This window comes from Neoarius graeffei, chromosome 14 (assembly GCF_027579695.1).
Source record: "Neoarius graeffei isolate fNeoGra1 chromosome 14, fNeoGra1.pri, whole genome shotgun sequence".
Taxonomy (NCBI): Eukaryota; Metazoa; Chordata; class Actinopteri; order Siluriformes; family Ariidae; genus Neoarius; species Neoarius graeffei.
Window position 1 is genome coordinate 16429763 of NC_083582.1, and position 19570 is coordinate 16449332.

At 42.7% G+C, this 19570-nt stretch overlaps 1 protein-coding gene across 1 annotated transcript; it reads left to right on the plus strand.

Annotated features, from left to right (window-relative positions):
* Nucleotides 1-1966: 1966 nt before the first annotated feature.
* Nucleotides 1967-5801, plus strand: LOC132897490 (uncharacterized). Its single transcript, XM_060938763.1, has 9 exons — nucleotides 1967-2717; nucleotides 3218-3398; nucleotides 3948-4403; nucleotides 4496-4549; nucleotides 4643-4696; nucleotides 4782-5014; nucleotides 5165-5321; nucleotides 5415-5502; nucleotides 5608-5801. Exons 3-7 carry the CDS (start codon nucleotides 4220-4222, stop codon nucleotides 5291-5293), a joined length of 654 nt encoding a protein of 217 aa, XP_060794746.1. The 5' UTR covers nucleotides 1967-2717; nucleotides 3218-3398; nucleotides 3948-4219; the 3' UTR covers nucleotides 5294-5321; nucleotides 5415-5502; nucleotides 5608-5801.
* Nucleotides 5802-19570: the final 13769 nt, after the last annotated feature.

Below are 19570 nucleotides of genomic sequence, written 5' to 3' on the forward strand. Positions count from 1 at the left end.
ATTAAATGGCTGATTAGCTGGCCATTGCATTTTATCTTTTGCAAACTTGTTTAAAGACAACATTATTGGTGCTGGATTTGGTGGACCCCTTGCATCTGTGGCCTTAAAAAACAATATTTCAAATTATATCCCGCAGTACAACAGTTTTTTTCCCCCTAATGATTTGGTATGTTCTCTCCTTTTCCTCTTGGCTATGAAAAACTGTGTGCATATCACTGTATTAGTGCAGCCTTCATTCATTGTTTCTCCATTCATTGTTTTTATAGCACATTAATTGAACCAAAGCTGAAATAGAAAGAGTAAAGTAGGCTACAATAAAATAAGTACAGATGTCTCAAGTTGTTTTAAGTTGTTTTAAATTCAGTGAAATGCAGACACACATAAGTAGGCCAAGAGCCTAATTACTTGATAATGACAGCCATTGTTAGGCTACTGCTATTCAGATTCCACACATTAAATGGCGGATTAGCTGGCCATTGCATTTTATCTTTTGCAAACTGGTTTAAAGACAATATTTATTGATGCTGAGTTTTGTGGACCCATTGTATTTGTGGCCTTAAAAAACAATATTTCATTTTTTATCCTGCAGTACAACACAGTTTTTTCCCCTAATGACTTGGTATGTTCTCTCCTTGTTTCTCTTGGCTATGAAAAACTGAGCATATCACTGTATTAGTGCAGCCCACAGACCTAAAGTAAACTATACTGGCAGTCAGTCACGTGGTACCGGAATCTGCGGCCGCCATTTTTGGCTACCCCAGACTTTACTCCAGACTTTGCACAGCAAACTGTTATTGCTGTGTAGCCTATAAAAAATTGGCATGCAATGTGAAAATCCCTCCGAAAATAAATAAAATACTGTTAAACAACTCACAGCTGAGTTATGCCGCTTTTCCACTACAAACGCGGCTGAGTCGGGCTGAGCCGTGCCGTGCTGAGTCGAGCTGAGCGGGGCTGTTGGTGTTGCATTTCGACTACAACTGCACTGAACCGTGCTGGCTGGAAGTGGGTGGACACATTGGGTGGAGTTAGTGAAAGTGGGTGGACGTCACGTGATGTCGTTAGGCAGCGCAAACAGTGACATCAGTGACCTTTTAAGCGGTAGTCTCACGACCCGAATCTCATCTCATTATCTCTAGCCGCTTTTATCCTTCTACAGGGTCGCAGGCAAGCTGGAGCCTATCCCAGCTGACTACGGGCGAAAGGCGGGGTACACCCTGGACAAGTCGCCAGGTCATCACAGGGCTGACACATAGACACAGACAACCATTCACACCTACGGTCAATTTAGAGTCACCAGTTAACTTAACCTGCATGTCTTTGGACTGTGGGGGAAACCGGAGCACCCGGAGGAAACCCATGCGGACACGGGGAGAACATGCAAACTCCACACAGAAAGGCCCTCGCCGGCCCCGGGGCTCGAACCCAGGACCTTCTTGCTGTGAGGCGACAGTGCTAACCACTACACCACCGTGCCACCCCCACGACCCGAATAGTAAACAATAAACATGGAGGACATGGAGTTGTTAGTGTGGCTGGTCTTGGTGCTGTGGCTTGTTGTCACCGACAACGCGGACAGATACTGGCAAGAGCGTATAGATGAGGCGAGGCGCATAAGGCTTCAGAAATTCTCGTAATTCGTAATTATTCTCCTTCCGGGTTTGCGGTGTTTACAGATCCCAGCGCGCTCGCGGGGCGTGTGTGGGCATGTGAGGACACTCCTCCTCACCAATCAGTGCACAGGGGAGTGTCTGCTCACGCCCCCAACCTCACTCGGCACGGCTTGGCTCGCTTCAGCCCCACTCCAAAATGGTGCGAGTTTTAGGGGCTAAGCAGGGCTGAAACGAGCTGAGTCGTGCTGGTTTTTGGTAGTCGAAACGCGAGCCGTGTCGGGCTGAAGTGAGCTGAAGCAAGCTGAAGTGAGCTGAAAAAGGGTAGTGGAAAAGGGCCATTAGTCTGGGGTAAGATGGCGTCCAGTTTCCACCTAGTGTTTAGAACAGGCGCTGCCAGTCTAGTTCATTTTAGGTCTGTGGTGCAGCCTTCATTCATTGTTTCTCCATTCATTGTTTTTATAGCACATTAATTGAACCAAAGCTGAAATAGAAAGAGTAAAGTACGCTACAATAAAATAAGTATATATGTCGCAAGTTGTATTAAGTCAAGTAGACTACAATAAAAAATAAAATGTAGATGTCTCAATAAGTATTCCAAACTGAGTTTTAAATTCACACAAAAAACTAGACCAAGAGCAATTAAGCTTAGCCTACTTGCTAATGACAGCCATTCAGAGGCACATGAAATGGCTGGGCTATTAAAGCCATTGTGTGTGCATTCTGGCTTTTGGAAACTGGTTCAACCAGTTTTTGTTTTTGTAACTGACAAAGCTGCTACAGCAACACTTTGCAAATTCAATAGATTGCCATATAACTCATGAGTTAACGTACACAACGGCATATTATTGTAGCAGTGGACTGAAATTATTAATCTACAAAATATGCGGTATGCCTTTAAGACTGCCTCGCGTGTGTGTGATGTCACGTCCTGTAATAGCTATGGTTAGAGAGCTCATTGGAAATGAGAGGACAACTGGATGTTTACGTTTTTGCAGAGGTTTTTTTTCCCCCTGTACACTAAACGAAAAGTCTAATGGCACAGCAATTCAGCATGCATCTATTTGAAAACGTTTCACCTTACGCCTACAGCAAGATCAACTGAAGGTATGTCGATAGTACAGCCATTTATTTAGCATGTTAGCTACCATGATGCCATCCTTTATGGAAAGAATCAAACTCTGCACTACAGTGAATTGTTATTACTAGAGTAATGCTGTAGTGCAGAACAGAATTACTACAGTGTTAGTGCAGTAAATGCTATAGTTTGGATAAAAATAAACGGCATACTGCAACGGCTCTGTACTTTAATGCAGAGGGCAATTTCGTGGACAGGAAACACTGCTGTCCTGCCGCAAGAAAAAAATGTATTGTTTTCGCATAAGGGATATCTGCCTCTATATTTACTAGAATAAATGGTTGTTGTTGCAAACTTTATGCGGTAGGCTATGTGGGTAGAAAATAGAAATGTATTTTTAGAATGTGGTAGTTTTATATCATGAGAGGGTTCTATGGAAGTCATTTGTTAACATTTTACTATCTAAACGTTTGTATCGCAACAACCGCCCTCAATTTGAAATGAACATAGACTGCTGATTGGCCACCAGGTTGCCTGACGTGGTGGGGGTGTGGCTGTGAAGACATGGATAATTGGGTTGATCGCAATGAACAGAATTAATTCCTGCTATCTTCGGACGCAGAGAGCACCTTTTGCTTCAACAGCTTCTACTTTGACAACAAAGCTTTGGATTCTACTTGACTACACGACTGGGATTCACTCTTGAAAAGGTAAGATTCATTTTATTGTGGTTAAAGGCTAGTTTATATACACTGTCTCAGGCTGGAGCTTCACTGGATGTGGTGCGCTACGCTTAGTCAAGTTGAGTCAAAATACATGAAGTTGAAAAATAATGGGTTATTTTTAGAATGTTCTCTGTGCTGCCTTTTCTGGTGTAGCTAATTCCATTGATTATAGTTAAGTCGTTGACAATGCATCCATTGTAGTCCCAGCCGCAGACACAAGTTGCCAACAAGTAATTGCAGAATATTTATATATATATATATATATATATATATATATATATATATATATATATATATATATATAATATTCTGCAACAGACCATTCTTTTGTTACACATTTGTTTTGCTTTCCTGCTCGATTGAATGCAATGCTACTGTTATGTTTGTCTCACGCATTCTTACCTCATCCCCAGTTTTAATCCTGTGTGTATTTTTGTCAAGTGCAAGTATGGTTGTAAACTGAAACACTGTGCTTAAATTTATGTTGTTGTTGTAATGTTGTATTTAAATTTTCCCCACTTTTCATTGCAACAGGTACACATTGTTTGCATGGTATTGCATTGCAGCCAATGAGTTCAAAGAGGTTGGCCAGACAGATCTACACAAAGGAATGGAAGAGGGCACGGCGAGAGGTGTTGAATGTGCGAGCACTGGTGCGTGCCCAGCTGGATGCAGGAGATGCAGCAAACAGGGCAGAGGAGTCTGCATGAGATGCAGCAAGCAGGGAAGAGCAGGCTGCGCGAGATGCAGCAAGGACAGGCCAGGCTCTGCAAGAAGCAGAGCAACAACATAATGGACCTCAACACATGCCAGAGATACAACCGGCGAAGATTGAAGAACAGCCTGAGTTCATGGCAGAGCCAACAAGTTCGTTCAGCAGCTCAGAGCAGGACAGCAGCAGTCCCTCAACCCATGTCAGTCCAGCACCCAGCCGTCGGACATTGGAAGAGTCATACATTGAGGAACAAACATCATCCAACCCAGTTGAGGGTACATTTGCTTTGAATTTTATATTTACTATCTGATTACAAGTTCTTAACCAAGAAAGCAAACACTAACAATTTTCTTTTCAAGAACTTCAGGAATGACCCATGGCGAAGAGGAGGGGGCTTCAGGCATGGCTGCCATAATAAGGCGTAAGTACTTCATACACACTAAGTTGGTGTTCACACAGGAAAAGTGTATTGGGTATAAAACTAAAATGAATTTCATCTCAATTCTACCTGTAGTCCTGGAGGAACGAAAGAGGCTCCTATTGAGGACGACGGATGACACAAAAAGAAGTAAGTACTATATACACACATTTTCACATATGACAAGTATATTATGTTCAAAAACTAAAATGAATTCTATCACAAATGTACCTAGCCATGGAAGAGCACATGGGGCGAATGACTAGGAGAATGGAGGCTATGGAGAGGAGGATGGAGGCTATGGAAAGGAGGATGGAGGGTATGGAGAGGAAGTCAGAGACATTGGAGGCTGCTGTGGTCTCGAACCCGCCTCAGCCTCCTCTGCAGGAAGATGTGCTGTTGGGCCTATGCAGCACAGTGGAGGAGCTAGACAGGAGTCTGGCTCAACCAGAAAGAAGGAACCAAATGGTAATTAATTGGACATAATAATATATGAAATAAATTGTCATTGGTAATGTATTGATTTGGCTAATGAAAGTAGACCACATAAGCTCTCCAAATTCATTTTCATTGTATACTTATGTTTTTCTTGTTTTTTTTTTTTTTTTTTTTTTGTAGAAACGTTTCCTTGAAAGCCTGGGAGGGGCGAATCTGGGGGCAGCCATTCGTCGCATTCTACGCCAGGTGGCTACCAATGTCCTGGCGCAGTACAGCCTGAGGGGGAGGAGAGCAAAAAAGCCTTTCTAGAACTTAACCCTTTGCAAAATTATAACGGGTAAGTGTTCATACATTTTTCAAATCAGTGTTATGCCAAGTTTGACTGAGATTTAAATGTGTAACTTTTTTTTTTTTTTACTTCTATTTGTAGAGGCCTGCATGCAGAACTTCCCTGGCAAGAAGGTAGCTGATATTGAGGAGTGCATTGGGCATGCACTGAAGTTTGCACCACACAGACGGTAAATTAAACTTAAGTCTTTTATCAATCGCTGAATATTCACAATAATTAAATGAAACGTTGGCACTAAGTTGGTGTTAAACATTTTGTTTCTTATTCTTTTTAGGTCAGCTGGTCCTCAAGATTGAAGACGTACACCAACTTCTATGCACATGCACCCGTTTTTGGCATTTCTAAAATTTTTCTTATTTTTTGCCTTTATTGTATTTTATTAAGAAATAGTTTTCATAATTGTCTATAGTTGTCAGATGTTTTATAATGTATAATAATGTTGCACTGTGTTGCTGATGTCCTTACCAATGTTGTATTCTTGATATTTTTTTCTATTAAACTTTCTAGTCCTGCAACATTTTCCTGGTCATTCATCACTGCTTATATGTTCTGAAGTAAATAGTTGTCATGCAACCAAAACTTTTACAATGAATTACATACTACAGAAATATGACATTATGGTGAGGGAAAGAACATTGGGGGAACACTGAGGGAACCAAATATGTAACCAACGAGGTTACTAGAATGTTGTAGGGGAACCTTGTGGGAACCAACACATAATAAACAAGGTTGGAGGAACATCAGGAGCATGTCTAGGGAACCAAACATGTAACCAACAAGGTTATGGGAACGATATGGAAACGTTGAGGGAACAAACATGACATGAACAAGGATAAAGGGACGGTGTGAGAACGGTGAGGGAACCAAATGGGAACCACATGAGTAACGTTCTGGGAACCAAAATTAAACTTTCCTGCCAACCAAGTGACAATCTAAACAGAACCAAAAATGACTTTCGGGGAACGTAGCCGGAACCAAACTGGAACCAAAGGCTCGTGTTCCAGGAACGTTCTGGGAACCAAAAATTGTTAGTAGGTGCCTCTATATGAGACAGTAGCCACAACAAAAACGATTTTGACCTTTTTGGTGACCTTGACCGGATGACCCTCAAAACGTTGGAGGTTCTATTTGTGACCAATGCCCATCTATCTTGAAAGTTTCATGAAAATTGGTCCAGCTGTTTACCCGTAATGTTGCTATTAAAAAAATAAATAAACTCGCCCCTTGGTGGACTCCGTCCTGGGCGAGGTAATAAGTCTTAGTTCCCAAGATTCAGGGGATTTCAAGCAGATTATCTTCAGAGCCACTGCAAAAATCAACATCTCTCACAGACCTATCCAGCCGCTGTTGTAAAAACCAAAGTGAAACTCAGCCCCAAAACGGCACATGTACCATGTACACACACAGGGTATAGTAAGTACAGGGATACCCTATTAATGAACAGGAGCAGTAGCCAGACAGCCGACACGTGTGTGTGTGTGCCAGGGCTTTACATTAGCACCCGCCCAGCCGCCAAATGCGGGTAAAATTTGGCTTTGGCGGGTAATGACTTTAGTCCCACTAGCCACTTTGGTGGGTGGTTTATTCTGTGGTATGACAATATATTTTAATTGTAGTTTTCTCTGAAGGCATCTGATATAATAAACGCATTGCAATGTAATATTACGCGCCTATAACTCCCATGAGCACCTGCATAAACATTCTGAAACAACATGTTAGAATTGCTTAAAACGTTCGTTAACGTCTCAGATAAAATCAATGATACGGTAACCTGCGGTTAATGAACGAAGCAACAAAGTTGCTGACGACTGACAAGCGCACTATGTGGCGGCATATAGCTGGAGTTTCAAACCCTGCTGCTCAGGAAAAAAGGGGCAGAGATGGTCAGGGCCAGAGCAGCATTTTAAAATCACCGAGGTCCGTGATGCGGAAAGCGCGCGCCGAAACATTTGACATGTTTAAATGAGAGGGGTGAATTACACATCACACAAGAGATCTATTCCTGAAATTACTTTTAATGGTGTTTGAACTGAATATCATCAGTTTTGAAAAACAAAATCATGTATGTGGCAAGAGTAAGAATAATTTAAGCTTGGTTAATGGTTTGATCTGACCCAAGCAATGAGGACAAAATATACCCTAACCATCCCAGATAGCAGAGGGTCGTTGATTCGACGTGGAATCATCGGCATGTTCTTCGACCTATACGCCGTCGAATCACCGTCGATCACCGACGTTGATTCAACACCGCTTTGCTCATACGAGTTTCCGTTGAAACGACGTTGAAAAGTGGCTGGTGGTCGACAGAGAATAGACCCCCTTTCACCCTTTATTCAACTACGTATTTCGGTCGATTTATAGTTGAATTTTCGGCGATGATTCATCCAACTTTACTTCCTGTTTTATGTACAACAGGAAGGCTACAAATTAAGCAAAACAGGCTAAATTAAACTAGCTAACAATAAAGCATCGGGGCTCTTGCCTAGGATGAACACACACATGCATACTTCAACCATGAAAGTGAAACTTAATTTATATCAATGTGCGTAGGCTACGTCCTGTTTTATGTACAACAGGATATAAAAATGCAACAATGCACCTCTCCTAATGTTTGTCAAGCTATCTAATGAGGCATAACTTTTAACATTTATAAGGAACAGAACACACTTGAACAAGTTCTTAGAAACATTTTATGATTTATTTATAATTGTGGCCTTTCCTCCTGCGGCGCAGACACCTGTACATGGAAACAGAAAAACATAACCAAAATTAATTTGATGCAGCATTGATAAAGAAAGTCAGCAGTAGGCTATGGGTTTCTAAATGCCACCCTACCTCATTATTTGGACATGGGGAAAAACTATATTTAAAATCCAAAGAGGGATGGAGGGAGGAAAATTAAAACAAAAGAAAGAAATGAAATATAGAGTAGAGAATATTTGATAAAATTAAGGATGTTTTTATTCAGTAAACATTTAAAAAAATGTTCTACAACACTCTAGCCTAGTGACTTACCAGTAACAAAATAGACTTGAAGTATTCAGATCCGCTCTGCATAAAGCAGCTAAATCCTCTCTCTGTCTCCTGGCAGAAAGCTCCTTGGTTTGCTTGTGTCTCAATCACAGCTGGTGTTCTGTAGAAAGACTTCTTTTCACCTTTCCCATCAGCTTTGTTAGAACCCTAACACAGCACAAAAGTGTACCATTGTAGGTTTATGATGAACCAAGTGCCTCGTGGGTTCACATACCGCGCGCTGCCTTTATTTCCCCCAAATCACGAGTTTGTTGGTCTTCCAATGTGGCGCAGGGTTTGTTTACTTCCGGTTTCGGGTGACGTCAGTGAAAGGGGTCTAATGGGGGCATTACCGCCACCCACTGGATTGGGGTGTAAAGCAGTCTGAACAAAATGTGTAAACATAAACATAGGAGAAATGAACCCGTTTTTCTAACTCGTCCTCACTTAGTCTACTTTTCTTTTTTGATTAGTCTGGATTTGATATTGTAAATTTAAATGTGAATCAATGTATATTCATCGGACATGAACAAATGAATAAATCTTGAGTAATCTTGAGGCGTGTGTGTCCGGGGCGCGGTGTCGCGGGGGGGGGGATCGAACGAACCCTCCGATCCCCCCTGGCTACGGGCCAGAATTTATATTCTGAACAATTAGTTGCTCATCATACCAATGTTGAAAACTGGCCAGCAAAAGTGACGATGGTTCAACGTCGTATATTCAACCTTCTCTGACGGTCGACAGATCAACCTTTACCCACGTTGATTCAACGGTGATAAATCGACCATCTCAGATGGCGGAGAAATCGACGTTTCACGGCGCCGTTTCAATGTTGATTTTCTGACGTACGACGGAAACCGACCATTCTGACCAAAACTCTATGTCGTTTCAACGACCCTCTGCTATCGGGGATGTAGCCGGAACTAATGGCCCTTTTCCACTACCCTTTTTCAGCTCACTTCAGCTCGCTTCAGCTCACTTCAGCCCGACACGGCTCGCGTTTCGACTACCAAAAACCAGCACGACTCAGCTCGTTTCAGCCCTGCTTAGCCCCTAAAACTCGCACCGTTTTGGAGTGGGGCTGAAGCGAGCCAAACCGAGCCGAGTGAGGCTGGGGGCGTGAGCAGACACTCCCCTGTGCACTGATTGGTGAGGAGGCGTGTCCTCACATGCCCACACACGCCCCGCGAGCGCGCTGGGATCTGTAAACACCGTAAACCCGGAAGAAGAATAATTACGAATTACGAGAATTTCTGAAGCCTTATGCGCCTCGCCTCATCTATACGCTCTTGCCAGTATCTGTTGGCGTTGTCGGTGACAACAAGCCACAGCACCAAGACCAGCAACACTAACGACACCATGTCCTCCATGTTTATTGTTTACTATTCGGGTCGTGAGACTACTGCTTAAAAGATCACTGAATCAGTGACATACAGAGCATCGTGGACGAGTTCGCGGAGCGCAAGGCTCGTTGTATGCCCTTCAAATAATGCGCGCAGTAGGCTATTGATGTTTTATTATGAGCCATGTACAGTATGTCGCCTAATGTTTTTTTGTTTCTGAGTTACATGTTCGTTTGAAGGACTTTGTACAAAATAACATAGTTGCACCCCGTAGTGTTGAAATTGGTAAACACAGTGCATTCAGTGAGGTTTGCACCGCCCTCCTTTTATTTCTGACTCTTCCTGTCACCGTTGCAACCTCTGAGCGCTCATTCGTATGCCCTTCAAATAATGTGCGCAGTATAGGCTATTGATGTTTTATTATGAGCCATGTACAGTATCCTAATGTTTTTTGTTTCTGAGTTACATGTTCGTTTGAAGGACTTGATGTACTAAATAACATAGTTGCACCCGGTAGTGTTGAAATTGGTAAACACCGCAGTTGCGGACATTTTGTAGCCTAAAATGATGTTATGATAAGCTTTAATAAAGGGCCCGGTCATTTGCCCCGCCCCCGGCCCGGCTCTGACTTGTTCCGCCACTGTCACTGATGTCACTGTTTGCGCTGCTTAACGACATCACGTGACGTCCACCCACTTTCGCTAACTCCACCCAATGTGTCCACCCACTTCCAGCCAGCACGGTTCAGCGTGGTTGTAGTCGAAATGCAACTCCAACAGCCCCGCTCAGCTCGACTCAGCACGGCTCGGCTCAGCCGTGTTTGTAGTGGAAAAGCGGCATATGATACATTAACAACCTGGCATCCGTTACACCAAAAAAAAAAAAAAAACATTCTGGGGAAAAAAAATCAGTGTACACCACCATGTTTTAGGCAAAGTTATCCAAGGCAAACATAAGTTGAAACTTTCCACTCTATTGCTTTGGCTTATCGAATGATTTATTTTTAAAATCACAAACAAGGCAGGCTACAACTGCGCTGCTGCACATGTAGTATGGAGTAAACCTGAAAAGTAAACCCGATCTGCTCAGAGAGTCATATGAGCTCCTCTTGAGCTCCTCTTTCAAGATATTGAATATAGGGTTTTGATGGCGCATCCTATATGGAAAGCCACTAGACGCAAAACATGGCCACGTTCACATTACACACAGGTTCCTGAATGTAGTCCTGGAATGCACCATTTTCCCCTGGTTCAGCTATAAGCAGCTAATTAACTAATTATACAACAGTTCAGTAATATACAGACTCACTAATTTGATTGGCTGAGCAACGTTCCATTAGTGCCTATGTTTAGTATAACCGAACTGGGACGTTACCCCTTTTCGACCCACAGAGAACGGATTCTGTTCTTGTTCAAAGAATCCTGAATGGAATTGGTTCAAGAACCTGTTCCCTGTTGGTCGAAAAGGCATACCTACTCATTCGTAAGTTTTTTTTTTTTTGTAGGCTGTAGCCACGATGTTATCATGTTGTCAGAATCAATGTAATGCATCTCTCATAACCCGGGACGGAACAGTACCGTCGTGTGTGTGTGTATTATTTACCAGCTGGGGGGGTCCGTATCGTGAAATACCGTGACCGAGGTCTTGAAAATACTGACCAAGGCCTCTGGGCCGAGGTCACGGTATTTCACGATATGGACCGACCTTAAGCTGGGAAACAATATATTTATTTTTTCATCTCATCTCATTATCTTTAGCCACTTTATCCTGTTCTACAGGGTCACAGGCAAGCTGGAGCCTATCCCAGCTAACTATGAAGTTCGAAAATGTAAATTTAACAGCTTCATGAAAGTGCGCTGATGGTTACCATGGAAACCCCATGTCTCCTGCACTGCGTTCCTCCCCTGAGTCACGCATGCGCTCATTCGCTTTTGTGTTCTTGGTCTCAGAGCCGCGTGCACCAAACAGAGGCAGAATCAATGTTTAACATCATTAACAATGCACTTTTTATGGAGACGTTTTAATGTTATTCTTTATTTTTTTATCCAGTTGAATATTTAGCGTACAAATGTATTTTCAGCTCTTAAAAATGACTGAGGTCCGGACCATGGGGGCCTCAGAGCTGGCTGCGGCCATGAAGATGAACAAGACACTAATGGGAAGATAAGACAGTTCAATGGCAAATGGAAGTTCGGGTGAGATTGGCTAGTTCATAGCAAAACCGAAAATACCATGTACTGCGAAGACTGTAGAAAGTCTGGCAAAGACAGGCACCAGTAATTTTAAACTCGAAACTATAAAGGACCACGAAAAGTCAAATGCACACATCGGTACTATAACATCAAAACAGGCGAAGATGGCTGGTCACTACAGGACAGCATTGCTTTCAGTCCCTGGCTGTCATGAAGTCGGCTGAGTTGGAGAGGATGGAGCTGCTGTTTAGAAACATTCACATGATTGGAAAGAAGTTGATCTCACCCCAGCTATCAACTTATGGCCTGCTGGAAGCCTCAGGTCACGAAGACCATTTTTCATGGACCATTCAGACTCATCTGATGATGAATGTAATGAGGACATTTAATGTCTCTCTCTACACATGTTCACACACACACACACACACACTATTAATAGATAATACATAATATACATAATATTTGCATATCAAAACATTAAATGTTTTTCAATGATAAATGTTTTGAATTGGACTTTTAATATTAGAATCAGTTCAGTTGTACTGAATGTTATTTTTCATATTATACGATATTTCATATTGTAAGGGGCTTGAATTTGAGTTCAATAAATAGAATACTCTGTTTATATTTTTGTCTGAATTGGTTGCATGTTTTCATATAGGGAGCTACCTTAACAGCACTGAATACTTGAGTGCTACTGCAGAGATACATTATACGCTGCCATTCATAATTAAATCTAGATCTTCCGAACTTTAACGTATCATGGTGAATAAAGAACTTCGATTTCCTGGCAACAAAATTGTGGTTAGTGAAAAGCCTGAATGGCTAGTGACTCGGGAAAACCACTAGCCACAGTGGCCGGTGAGCAAAAAAGTTAATGTAAAGCCCTGGTGTGTACACAGTAAGCTTGTGGCAGCATCTTATCATTTTGGCTTGTGAACACGCGTGTTAACGATACCATAAACATAAAAATATGTTTACTTTTTTAACCTTATTAATTATTAACCTTATTAATTAAATAAAAAAGAGCGGGGGGTGGCATGGTGGTGTAGTGGTTAGCGCTGTCGCCTCACAGCAAGAAGGTCTGGGTTCGAGCCCCATGGCCGACGAGGGCCTCTCTGTGCAGAGTTTGCATGTTGTCCATGTGGGTTTCCTCCGGGTGCTCCGGTTTCCCCCACAGTCCAAAGACATGCAGGTTAGGTTAACTCATACCTGTCAACCCTCCCGTTTTTCCCGGGAAATCCCTTATTTTGACTTATTTCCCGCTGTCTTCCAGTTTTTTTATTTTCCCGAAAATATCCCGTATTTTCACAATATAAAAAAGTCGGTAGGTCCAGAATACATGACGCGCCTCTGACAGGAGTTTACAGCAGGAAGTCGGGCCATGAATTCACGTCCCCGCCCTCTCAGGCATCAGTAATTACATAACTCCGTCCGGAGGCGAGGCTGAACAAGTGATTAGGTCCAGTGTTGCCAGATTGGGAGGTTTCCCGCCCAAGTTGGGCAGTTTCAAGTGCATTTTGGTGGGTGTTGAACATAATTTGGGCTGGAAAACGTCAGCAGTATCTGGCAACACTGATTAGGTCTGAGGTGAAGATGGCGATGCTAATAGCTAAGAAAAACATTAGCCTCTCTTTCTTTGATGATTTCAACAAGTGCGTGGCTGGAATGTTCCCAGACTCTTCCATCGCAAAGAAATTTTCCATGGGGAAAACGAAAGCCTCCCAAGTAATCAAAGCCCAGATAGCAAAAGGGCGTTGATTCGACGGGGAATCATTGGCATGTTCTTCGACCATACGCCGTCGAATCATCGTGGATCACCGGCGTTGATTCAACACCGCTTTGCTCATACGAGTTTGTGTTGAAACGACGTTGAAAAGTGAATGGTGGCCGACAGAGAATAGACCCCCTTTCACCCTTTATTCAACTACGGATTTCGGTCGATTTATAGTTTAATTTTCGGCGATGATTCATCCAACTTTACTTCCTGTTTTACGTACAACAGGAAGGCTACAAATTAAGCAAAACAGGCTAAATTAAACTACCTAACAATAAAGCATCGGGGCTCTTGCCTAGGATGAACACACATGCATACTTCAACCATGAAAGTGAAAATTTATATCAATGTGCGTAGGCTATGTACAACAGGATATAAAAATGCATGCAACAATGCACCTCTCCTAATGTTTGTCAAGCTATCTAATGAGGCATAACTTTTAACATTTATAAGGAACAGAACACACTTGAACAAGTTCTTAGAAACATTTTATGATTTATTTATAATTTATAATTGTGGCCTATTCCTCCTGCGGCGCAGACACCTGTACATGGAAACAGAAAAACATAACCAAAATTAATTTGATGCAGCATTGATAAAGTCAGTCAGCAGTAGGCTATGGGTTTCTAAATGCCACCCTACCTCACGTCTCCTCATCCCTCCCTCTCTCTCTGGCGCATACTTAAGCCACTTCTTGATTGCGTCACTAAAAGTAGTGTGTGTGCTCCCTGGCAGCTGCTTTTGTAGAGCATCTGAAAGAAAAAGAACAAAACAACATTGAGACTTTGCATGGTGATAATTGTTAAAGTTTGAGTTGTTAAGACTATGCACGTCACACTCTAGTGGTAGGTGGCAAGTAATGGTACTAGTACAGAAAATATATGTAAAAATCAGAAACCATAGATGTGAATCTTGTGACAATTTAAACGGGATAAAAAAACATTTTAATTTCCCCACTGACACAAAGCGGAAATAGAAATGCCACTACTGGACCGTTCGTCACTCAGTCAGCCTCCCTGGACTTGCCTGCACACCTGCTTTTTCTGAGTAAGGCGCCTGGTGAGTTTCTTAATCCTTTTTAATCCTTTGCATCTTTCACAATACAGTATGTTTGTCGTTGTCGTTATAATCGTAATGTTACAGTTAGTGAAGGAGTTATCAAAGAACGTTTAGAAGTAGTGTGCAAGTACTTGCGACAGCTTACCATTTTACCCTCTTTTACAGCTTTGTGCACATGCATAACCTACCAAACAGGACATCATGGATCTTGGTGTCCTTAAACGCAGTTTTTTTTCCCCCTTTCCAGCCCAGTTAAATTGGCTGGACAAGCTGTTGACCAGGAGGCTACGCAGCATCCGCCTCACTGTGACCCCTACGTCGGTTCCTCCACAAAGGGCTAAGGTAGACACCTGATAGAATAAAATGTAGCATGAAGACAATAATGAGAAAGTATTCAGTGTTTATCATTGTTTCATTGATTCACAATGATATTAAGTATTTGTGTTTCTTTTTGCAGGTGTTGCAGATGACTGGAAAGGAAAGGTAAGACTCAATAAGTACCATTAGCTGCTTTTGTTTGGCATCTTCCTTCACCAGGGCCTCTGCTGCCAAAAACTCCTCCATGGTGGAGAGTGGGAGCTTGATTAGGGGCGATGTCTGGGGTGTGTCTTGTCTCCCCATCTCTCTCCTTAGGGCCCTGACCTCTTGCGCCAGCCTTCCTACTTCCCCCTTCAGCTCCCTGTTTTCCTCCCTCAGCTGGCCAAGGAGAGCGATGACTGTGCTGATGCCCATGTCTGTTAAGTAACACCAAACATTAGGACTTTTATTTCATATTGCTGGTCATTTTTGAACAGTGATTACAGTTGATGACTCACCACGCAGCAACTGATTGTTCCCCTGTTGCGATGGCAGAGGTGTGGCTGAAATATCAGAGAGTACAATTTAGTTCACTACAAGGTGCGCCTTAATTTAAATTTCTGTTCTAAATTAACAATTTTCATGTTGATTGATTGATTTCCTCTTTGACTTAATGGAAGCGGTGACGTGGCTGGGGTGAATCTGAAAAATTGTATAGTCAGTTGATCAAAATGCATCTACATAGATATTTGTTTGTCGTTTTGTTGTTTTTTTGTCGTTTTTGGCATAAATAAAGGCAATGCATAGTTACCATGGGTTAGTGGCTGGCTGTGAAGGAAAGGGTCTGGCGGGGTTTCTGAAGACGATGAATCTCAAAAATAGTAAGCAGTCAGTTTTCCTCCCTCAGCTGGCCAAGGAGAGCAATGACGGTGCTGATGCCCATGTCTGTTAAGTAACACCAAACATTAGGACTTTTATTTCACATTGCTGGTCATTTATGACCAGTGATTACAGTTGTGGACTCACCACGCAGCAACTGATTGTTCCCCTGTTGCGATAGCAGAGGTGTGGCTGAAATATCAGAGAGTACAATTTAGTTCACTTCAAGGTGCGCCTTAATTTAATTTCTGTTCTAAATTCACATTTTTCATGTTGATTGATTGATTTCCTCTTTGACTTACCATGGAAGCGGTGACGTGGCTGGGGTGAATCTGAAAAATTGTATAGTCAGTTGATCAAAACGCATCTACATAGATATTTGTTTGTTGTTTTGTTTTTTTAGTCGTTTATGGCATAAATCAAGGCAATGCATAGTTACCATGGGTTAGTGGCTGGCTGTGAAGGAAAGGGCCTGGCGGGGTTTCTGACAACGGTGAATCTGAAAAATAGTAAGCAGTCAGTTGATCAAAACATATCTTCACTTACTCATTGGTATTTTAATTTCTGGCATAAATAAAGGAAATGCATAGTTACCATGAGTTAATGCTGGCTGTGAAGAAACAGGCCTGGCTGGGTGTCTGAAGACGGAAATGAAAGCATTATTATTTCAGACAACTTCTAGGTCTTTAGTAGAACAACAACAACAAGTGGTACAGATAGTCACCTTCATTAAGGGAGGGGAATTGCCACTCGCTGTCCAGCTGAGTGGCGTCAATAGACGGTGGCCTCCTCCCCCTACGGCTTGGTCCTGCCTCCTCCAAATACCTTTTGTTTGGTCTTTAAAATAAACCCAGGACCTTACTGACACAGCTCAAAACACAAACGAAACCGTAAATGAACTTATAACTGCAAGTTGTGATTTAAAAAAGAAAACACTTTTACCGTCTTTTCCTTGGCCCCATCTCACCATCATCCGATTGCAGGTCTGCTGTAAGGCAGCCTTCCTCAAGCGATCGGGTCAGGTAACGTCTTGCTTTGGCAAAGGTGCCTGAAAGGGAAGGCAGTCTTAATGAAATTGGCTTAATGCAGTATTGAAGTATTGTCATTGGTTTAATGAAGTAGCTATGCAGCTCACAGGTTGCCAGCACCCTTATTTTTTGATGGAATCGCCATCCTTGTCCCGGGGGGGTGCAGTTCATGGCGGCCTTCACAGCTTTGTTTCCGCCAAAGGGTGGCCAGTAGCATCCCACTTCTCCGTCAACATCTACCACCCAGCTGGACGGCACAACTGCTGCACTCCGGTCTTGGAATTCCACAACTTTCCAAATCTGTGCCATCTATAATAAAAAAAAATAAAAAAAAGTACTCCATGGAAAGGATAGTTAGTGCCTGCCACCCAGCTGGAGTACTCCAACTATCCAGATTCCTTCTAATGCATAAGTAAAGATGTGTCTGTTTGTGTGTGGTTTTTTTTTGTGTGTTTTTTTTTTCTTCCCATATAGGTTTACGAATGGTGACGAAGAGGGATTGCCACAAAGGTCTCTCCATCTGGGAACAACACACATTTGCCCTGGACAACCTCAAGCCGGTCAACGTTAAGGCAGCTGTCTATGCCAAATACTCTGTAGCAGCCAATGCTTGTGGAGGGGCAAGGATAGTGGAAATATGACTCCCTCCTCTTGAATTTCATGTAAAACACAAAGACAGAGTCTCATCTCATTATCTCTAGCCGCTTTATCCTTCTACAGGGTCGCAGGCAAGCTGGAGCCTATCCCAGCTGACTACGGGCGAAAGGCGGGGTACACCCTGGACAAGTCGCCAGGTCATCGCAGGGCTGACACATAGACACAGACAACCATTCACACTCACATTCACACCTACGGTCAATTTAGAGTTCACCGGTTGACCTAACCTGCATGTCTTTGGACTGTGGGGGAAACCGGAGCACCCGGAGGAAACCCATGCGGACACGGGGAGAACATGCAAACTCCACACAGAAGGGCCCTCGCCGGCCCCGGGGCTCGAACCCAGGACCTTCTTGCTGTGAGGCGACAGCGCTAACCACTACACCACCGTGCCGCCCCAAAGACAGAGTCACCATGTTTAATAATGTTTTTCACCATTACGATTTCATTTTTAAATCACTAGGCAATCATCGCCCTGCTTTGAAGAAAAACAGAAATCATTGAAATGCACTTTTTTAAATTGCTGGCCAGAACTTAAGTGTTGGGGTAATGGGCTCTCCTGGTGTGGTTGTAACAACTGTGGTTGTGTAGGTGGTGGTGGAAATAAACAAACTGGCTCCTCTGAAAGGCGTTTGACAACCTGTTGTAAAGGTTGAGATGGCTTGCGTAGCATTTTTTTTAGTTTACCCAAATAATTCTCGTAAGGAAAGGATGAGATGTTGTCTAGGGAACCATACTGGCGGTACTCATGTGTCAGATGTATTGTTTGATGTACGCTAAACACAATCTCGTCTTTACCATACACCTCTCCAAAATGCTTTACAAAAGCCATTAACAATTTTTCGGAAAAACAAACCATACTTTCAGAAATGTTTGGTGTGAGTAGCAAAAACATGGCCACAGAAAACAACATGAAGTTTTCATAGAGATCTTGTGGAAGAATGTCCCTCAGAACTAATGGCCCACTGTAAATCATAAATTGGCGCAGCTCTGCCGCTTTCCACCTATCAATTTCGGCGAGTTCACGGGGTTTCCGTGCAAATTCAGCTGGAGTATAGGGACGAAGCTGTATTAACTTTTCGGAGATGGCTTTAATGGCTCTTGTAGGCTGCCTTGTAGAGTTTTTCCCCCTCATCCAAAAATGTATCAACTTTTTCATAACGCCAAGGCAACATAAATGCATATAATCTATTGGGAAGGCAGACACCATTTTCACCAGACCCGTCAGAGGACTTCTGTTGATGTGGTGGTCCTCATCTACCATATTTTCAAACTCCTCGTCTGACCTTAGCCTAACATCAGTCTCAGGATACGTCATTTTTTTTCTGCCAAATACCAGTCTGATGGCATTTATCGCATCCGGAGTACCCATTATGGCATTTAATTTGTTTTACAAATGCTCGAGCAGGAGCATCACAAATGAAGGATGAAATGGCCACCCTCAGCTTTCTACCTCCAAATGTCACCCCATTGCAAAGCAGATCAGAGAGGTCTTTAACAAACTGCGTCACACAATCAAACACATTGGAGGGTTTTCCAGGGCCACAAAAGATGCCAACTAAAAACGGTGTTCTGGTGTAATCACAATCAATCAGTGCCAAAATAGGCCAAAACTGAAGCCTGGTGCTTTTGAAAATAGGGAGACCATCGATGTTAAATTGAACTCTTATTGTTTGAATAACATCTGGTAAATGGATGGTGCTTAATTTGGACAAAATTCCCTTTGCCAAGCCAAAATGGAAGTATTCCCCATTACCTACGGTCTGTAATGGTACTGCAGGCTTAGTGCCCAATAAGGTCCTAGCATCCTTGGGCAGTTCAGGGTGGCTTGTTCTCAAAATGGTCAACAGAGCAGTAATGGCAATCAAAGGCACAGAGAATGATGCAGCCCAGTGTTTTAATTTTTGGTGAAGCCCTGACTCTTCAAAAGAGTCACCATCAATATGATTGTCACTGTCACCCTCTGAAGACATGCTACTGCTGTCAGACTCTG

Coding starts and splice junctions, on each gene's coding strand:
- LOC132897490 (XM_060938763.1), top strand. CDS start 4,220: ATGCCAGAGATACAACCGGCGAAGATTGAAGAACAGCCTGAGTTCATG. Junction 4,550..4,642: donor CATGGCTGCCATAATAAGGC/GTAAGTACTTCA, acceptor TTCTACCTGTAG/TCCTGGAGGAACGAAAGAGG. Junction 4,697..4,781: donor GACGGATGACACAAAAAGAA/GTAAGTACTATA, acceptor AAATGTACCTAG/CCATGGAAGAGCACATGGGG.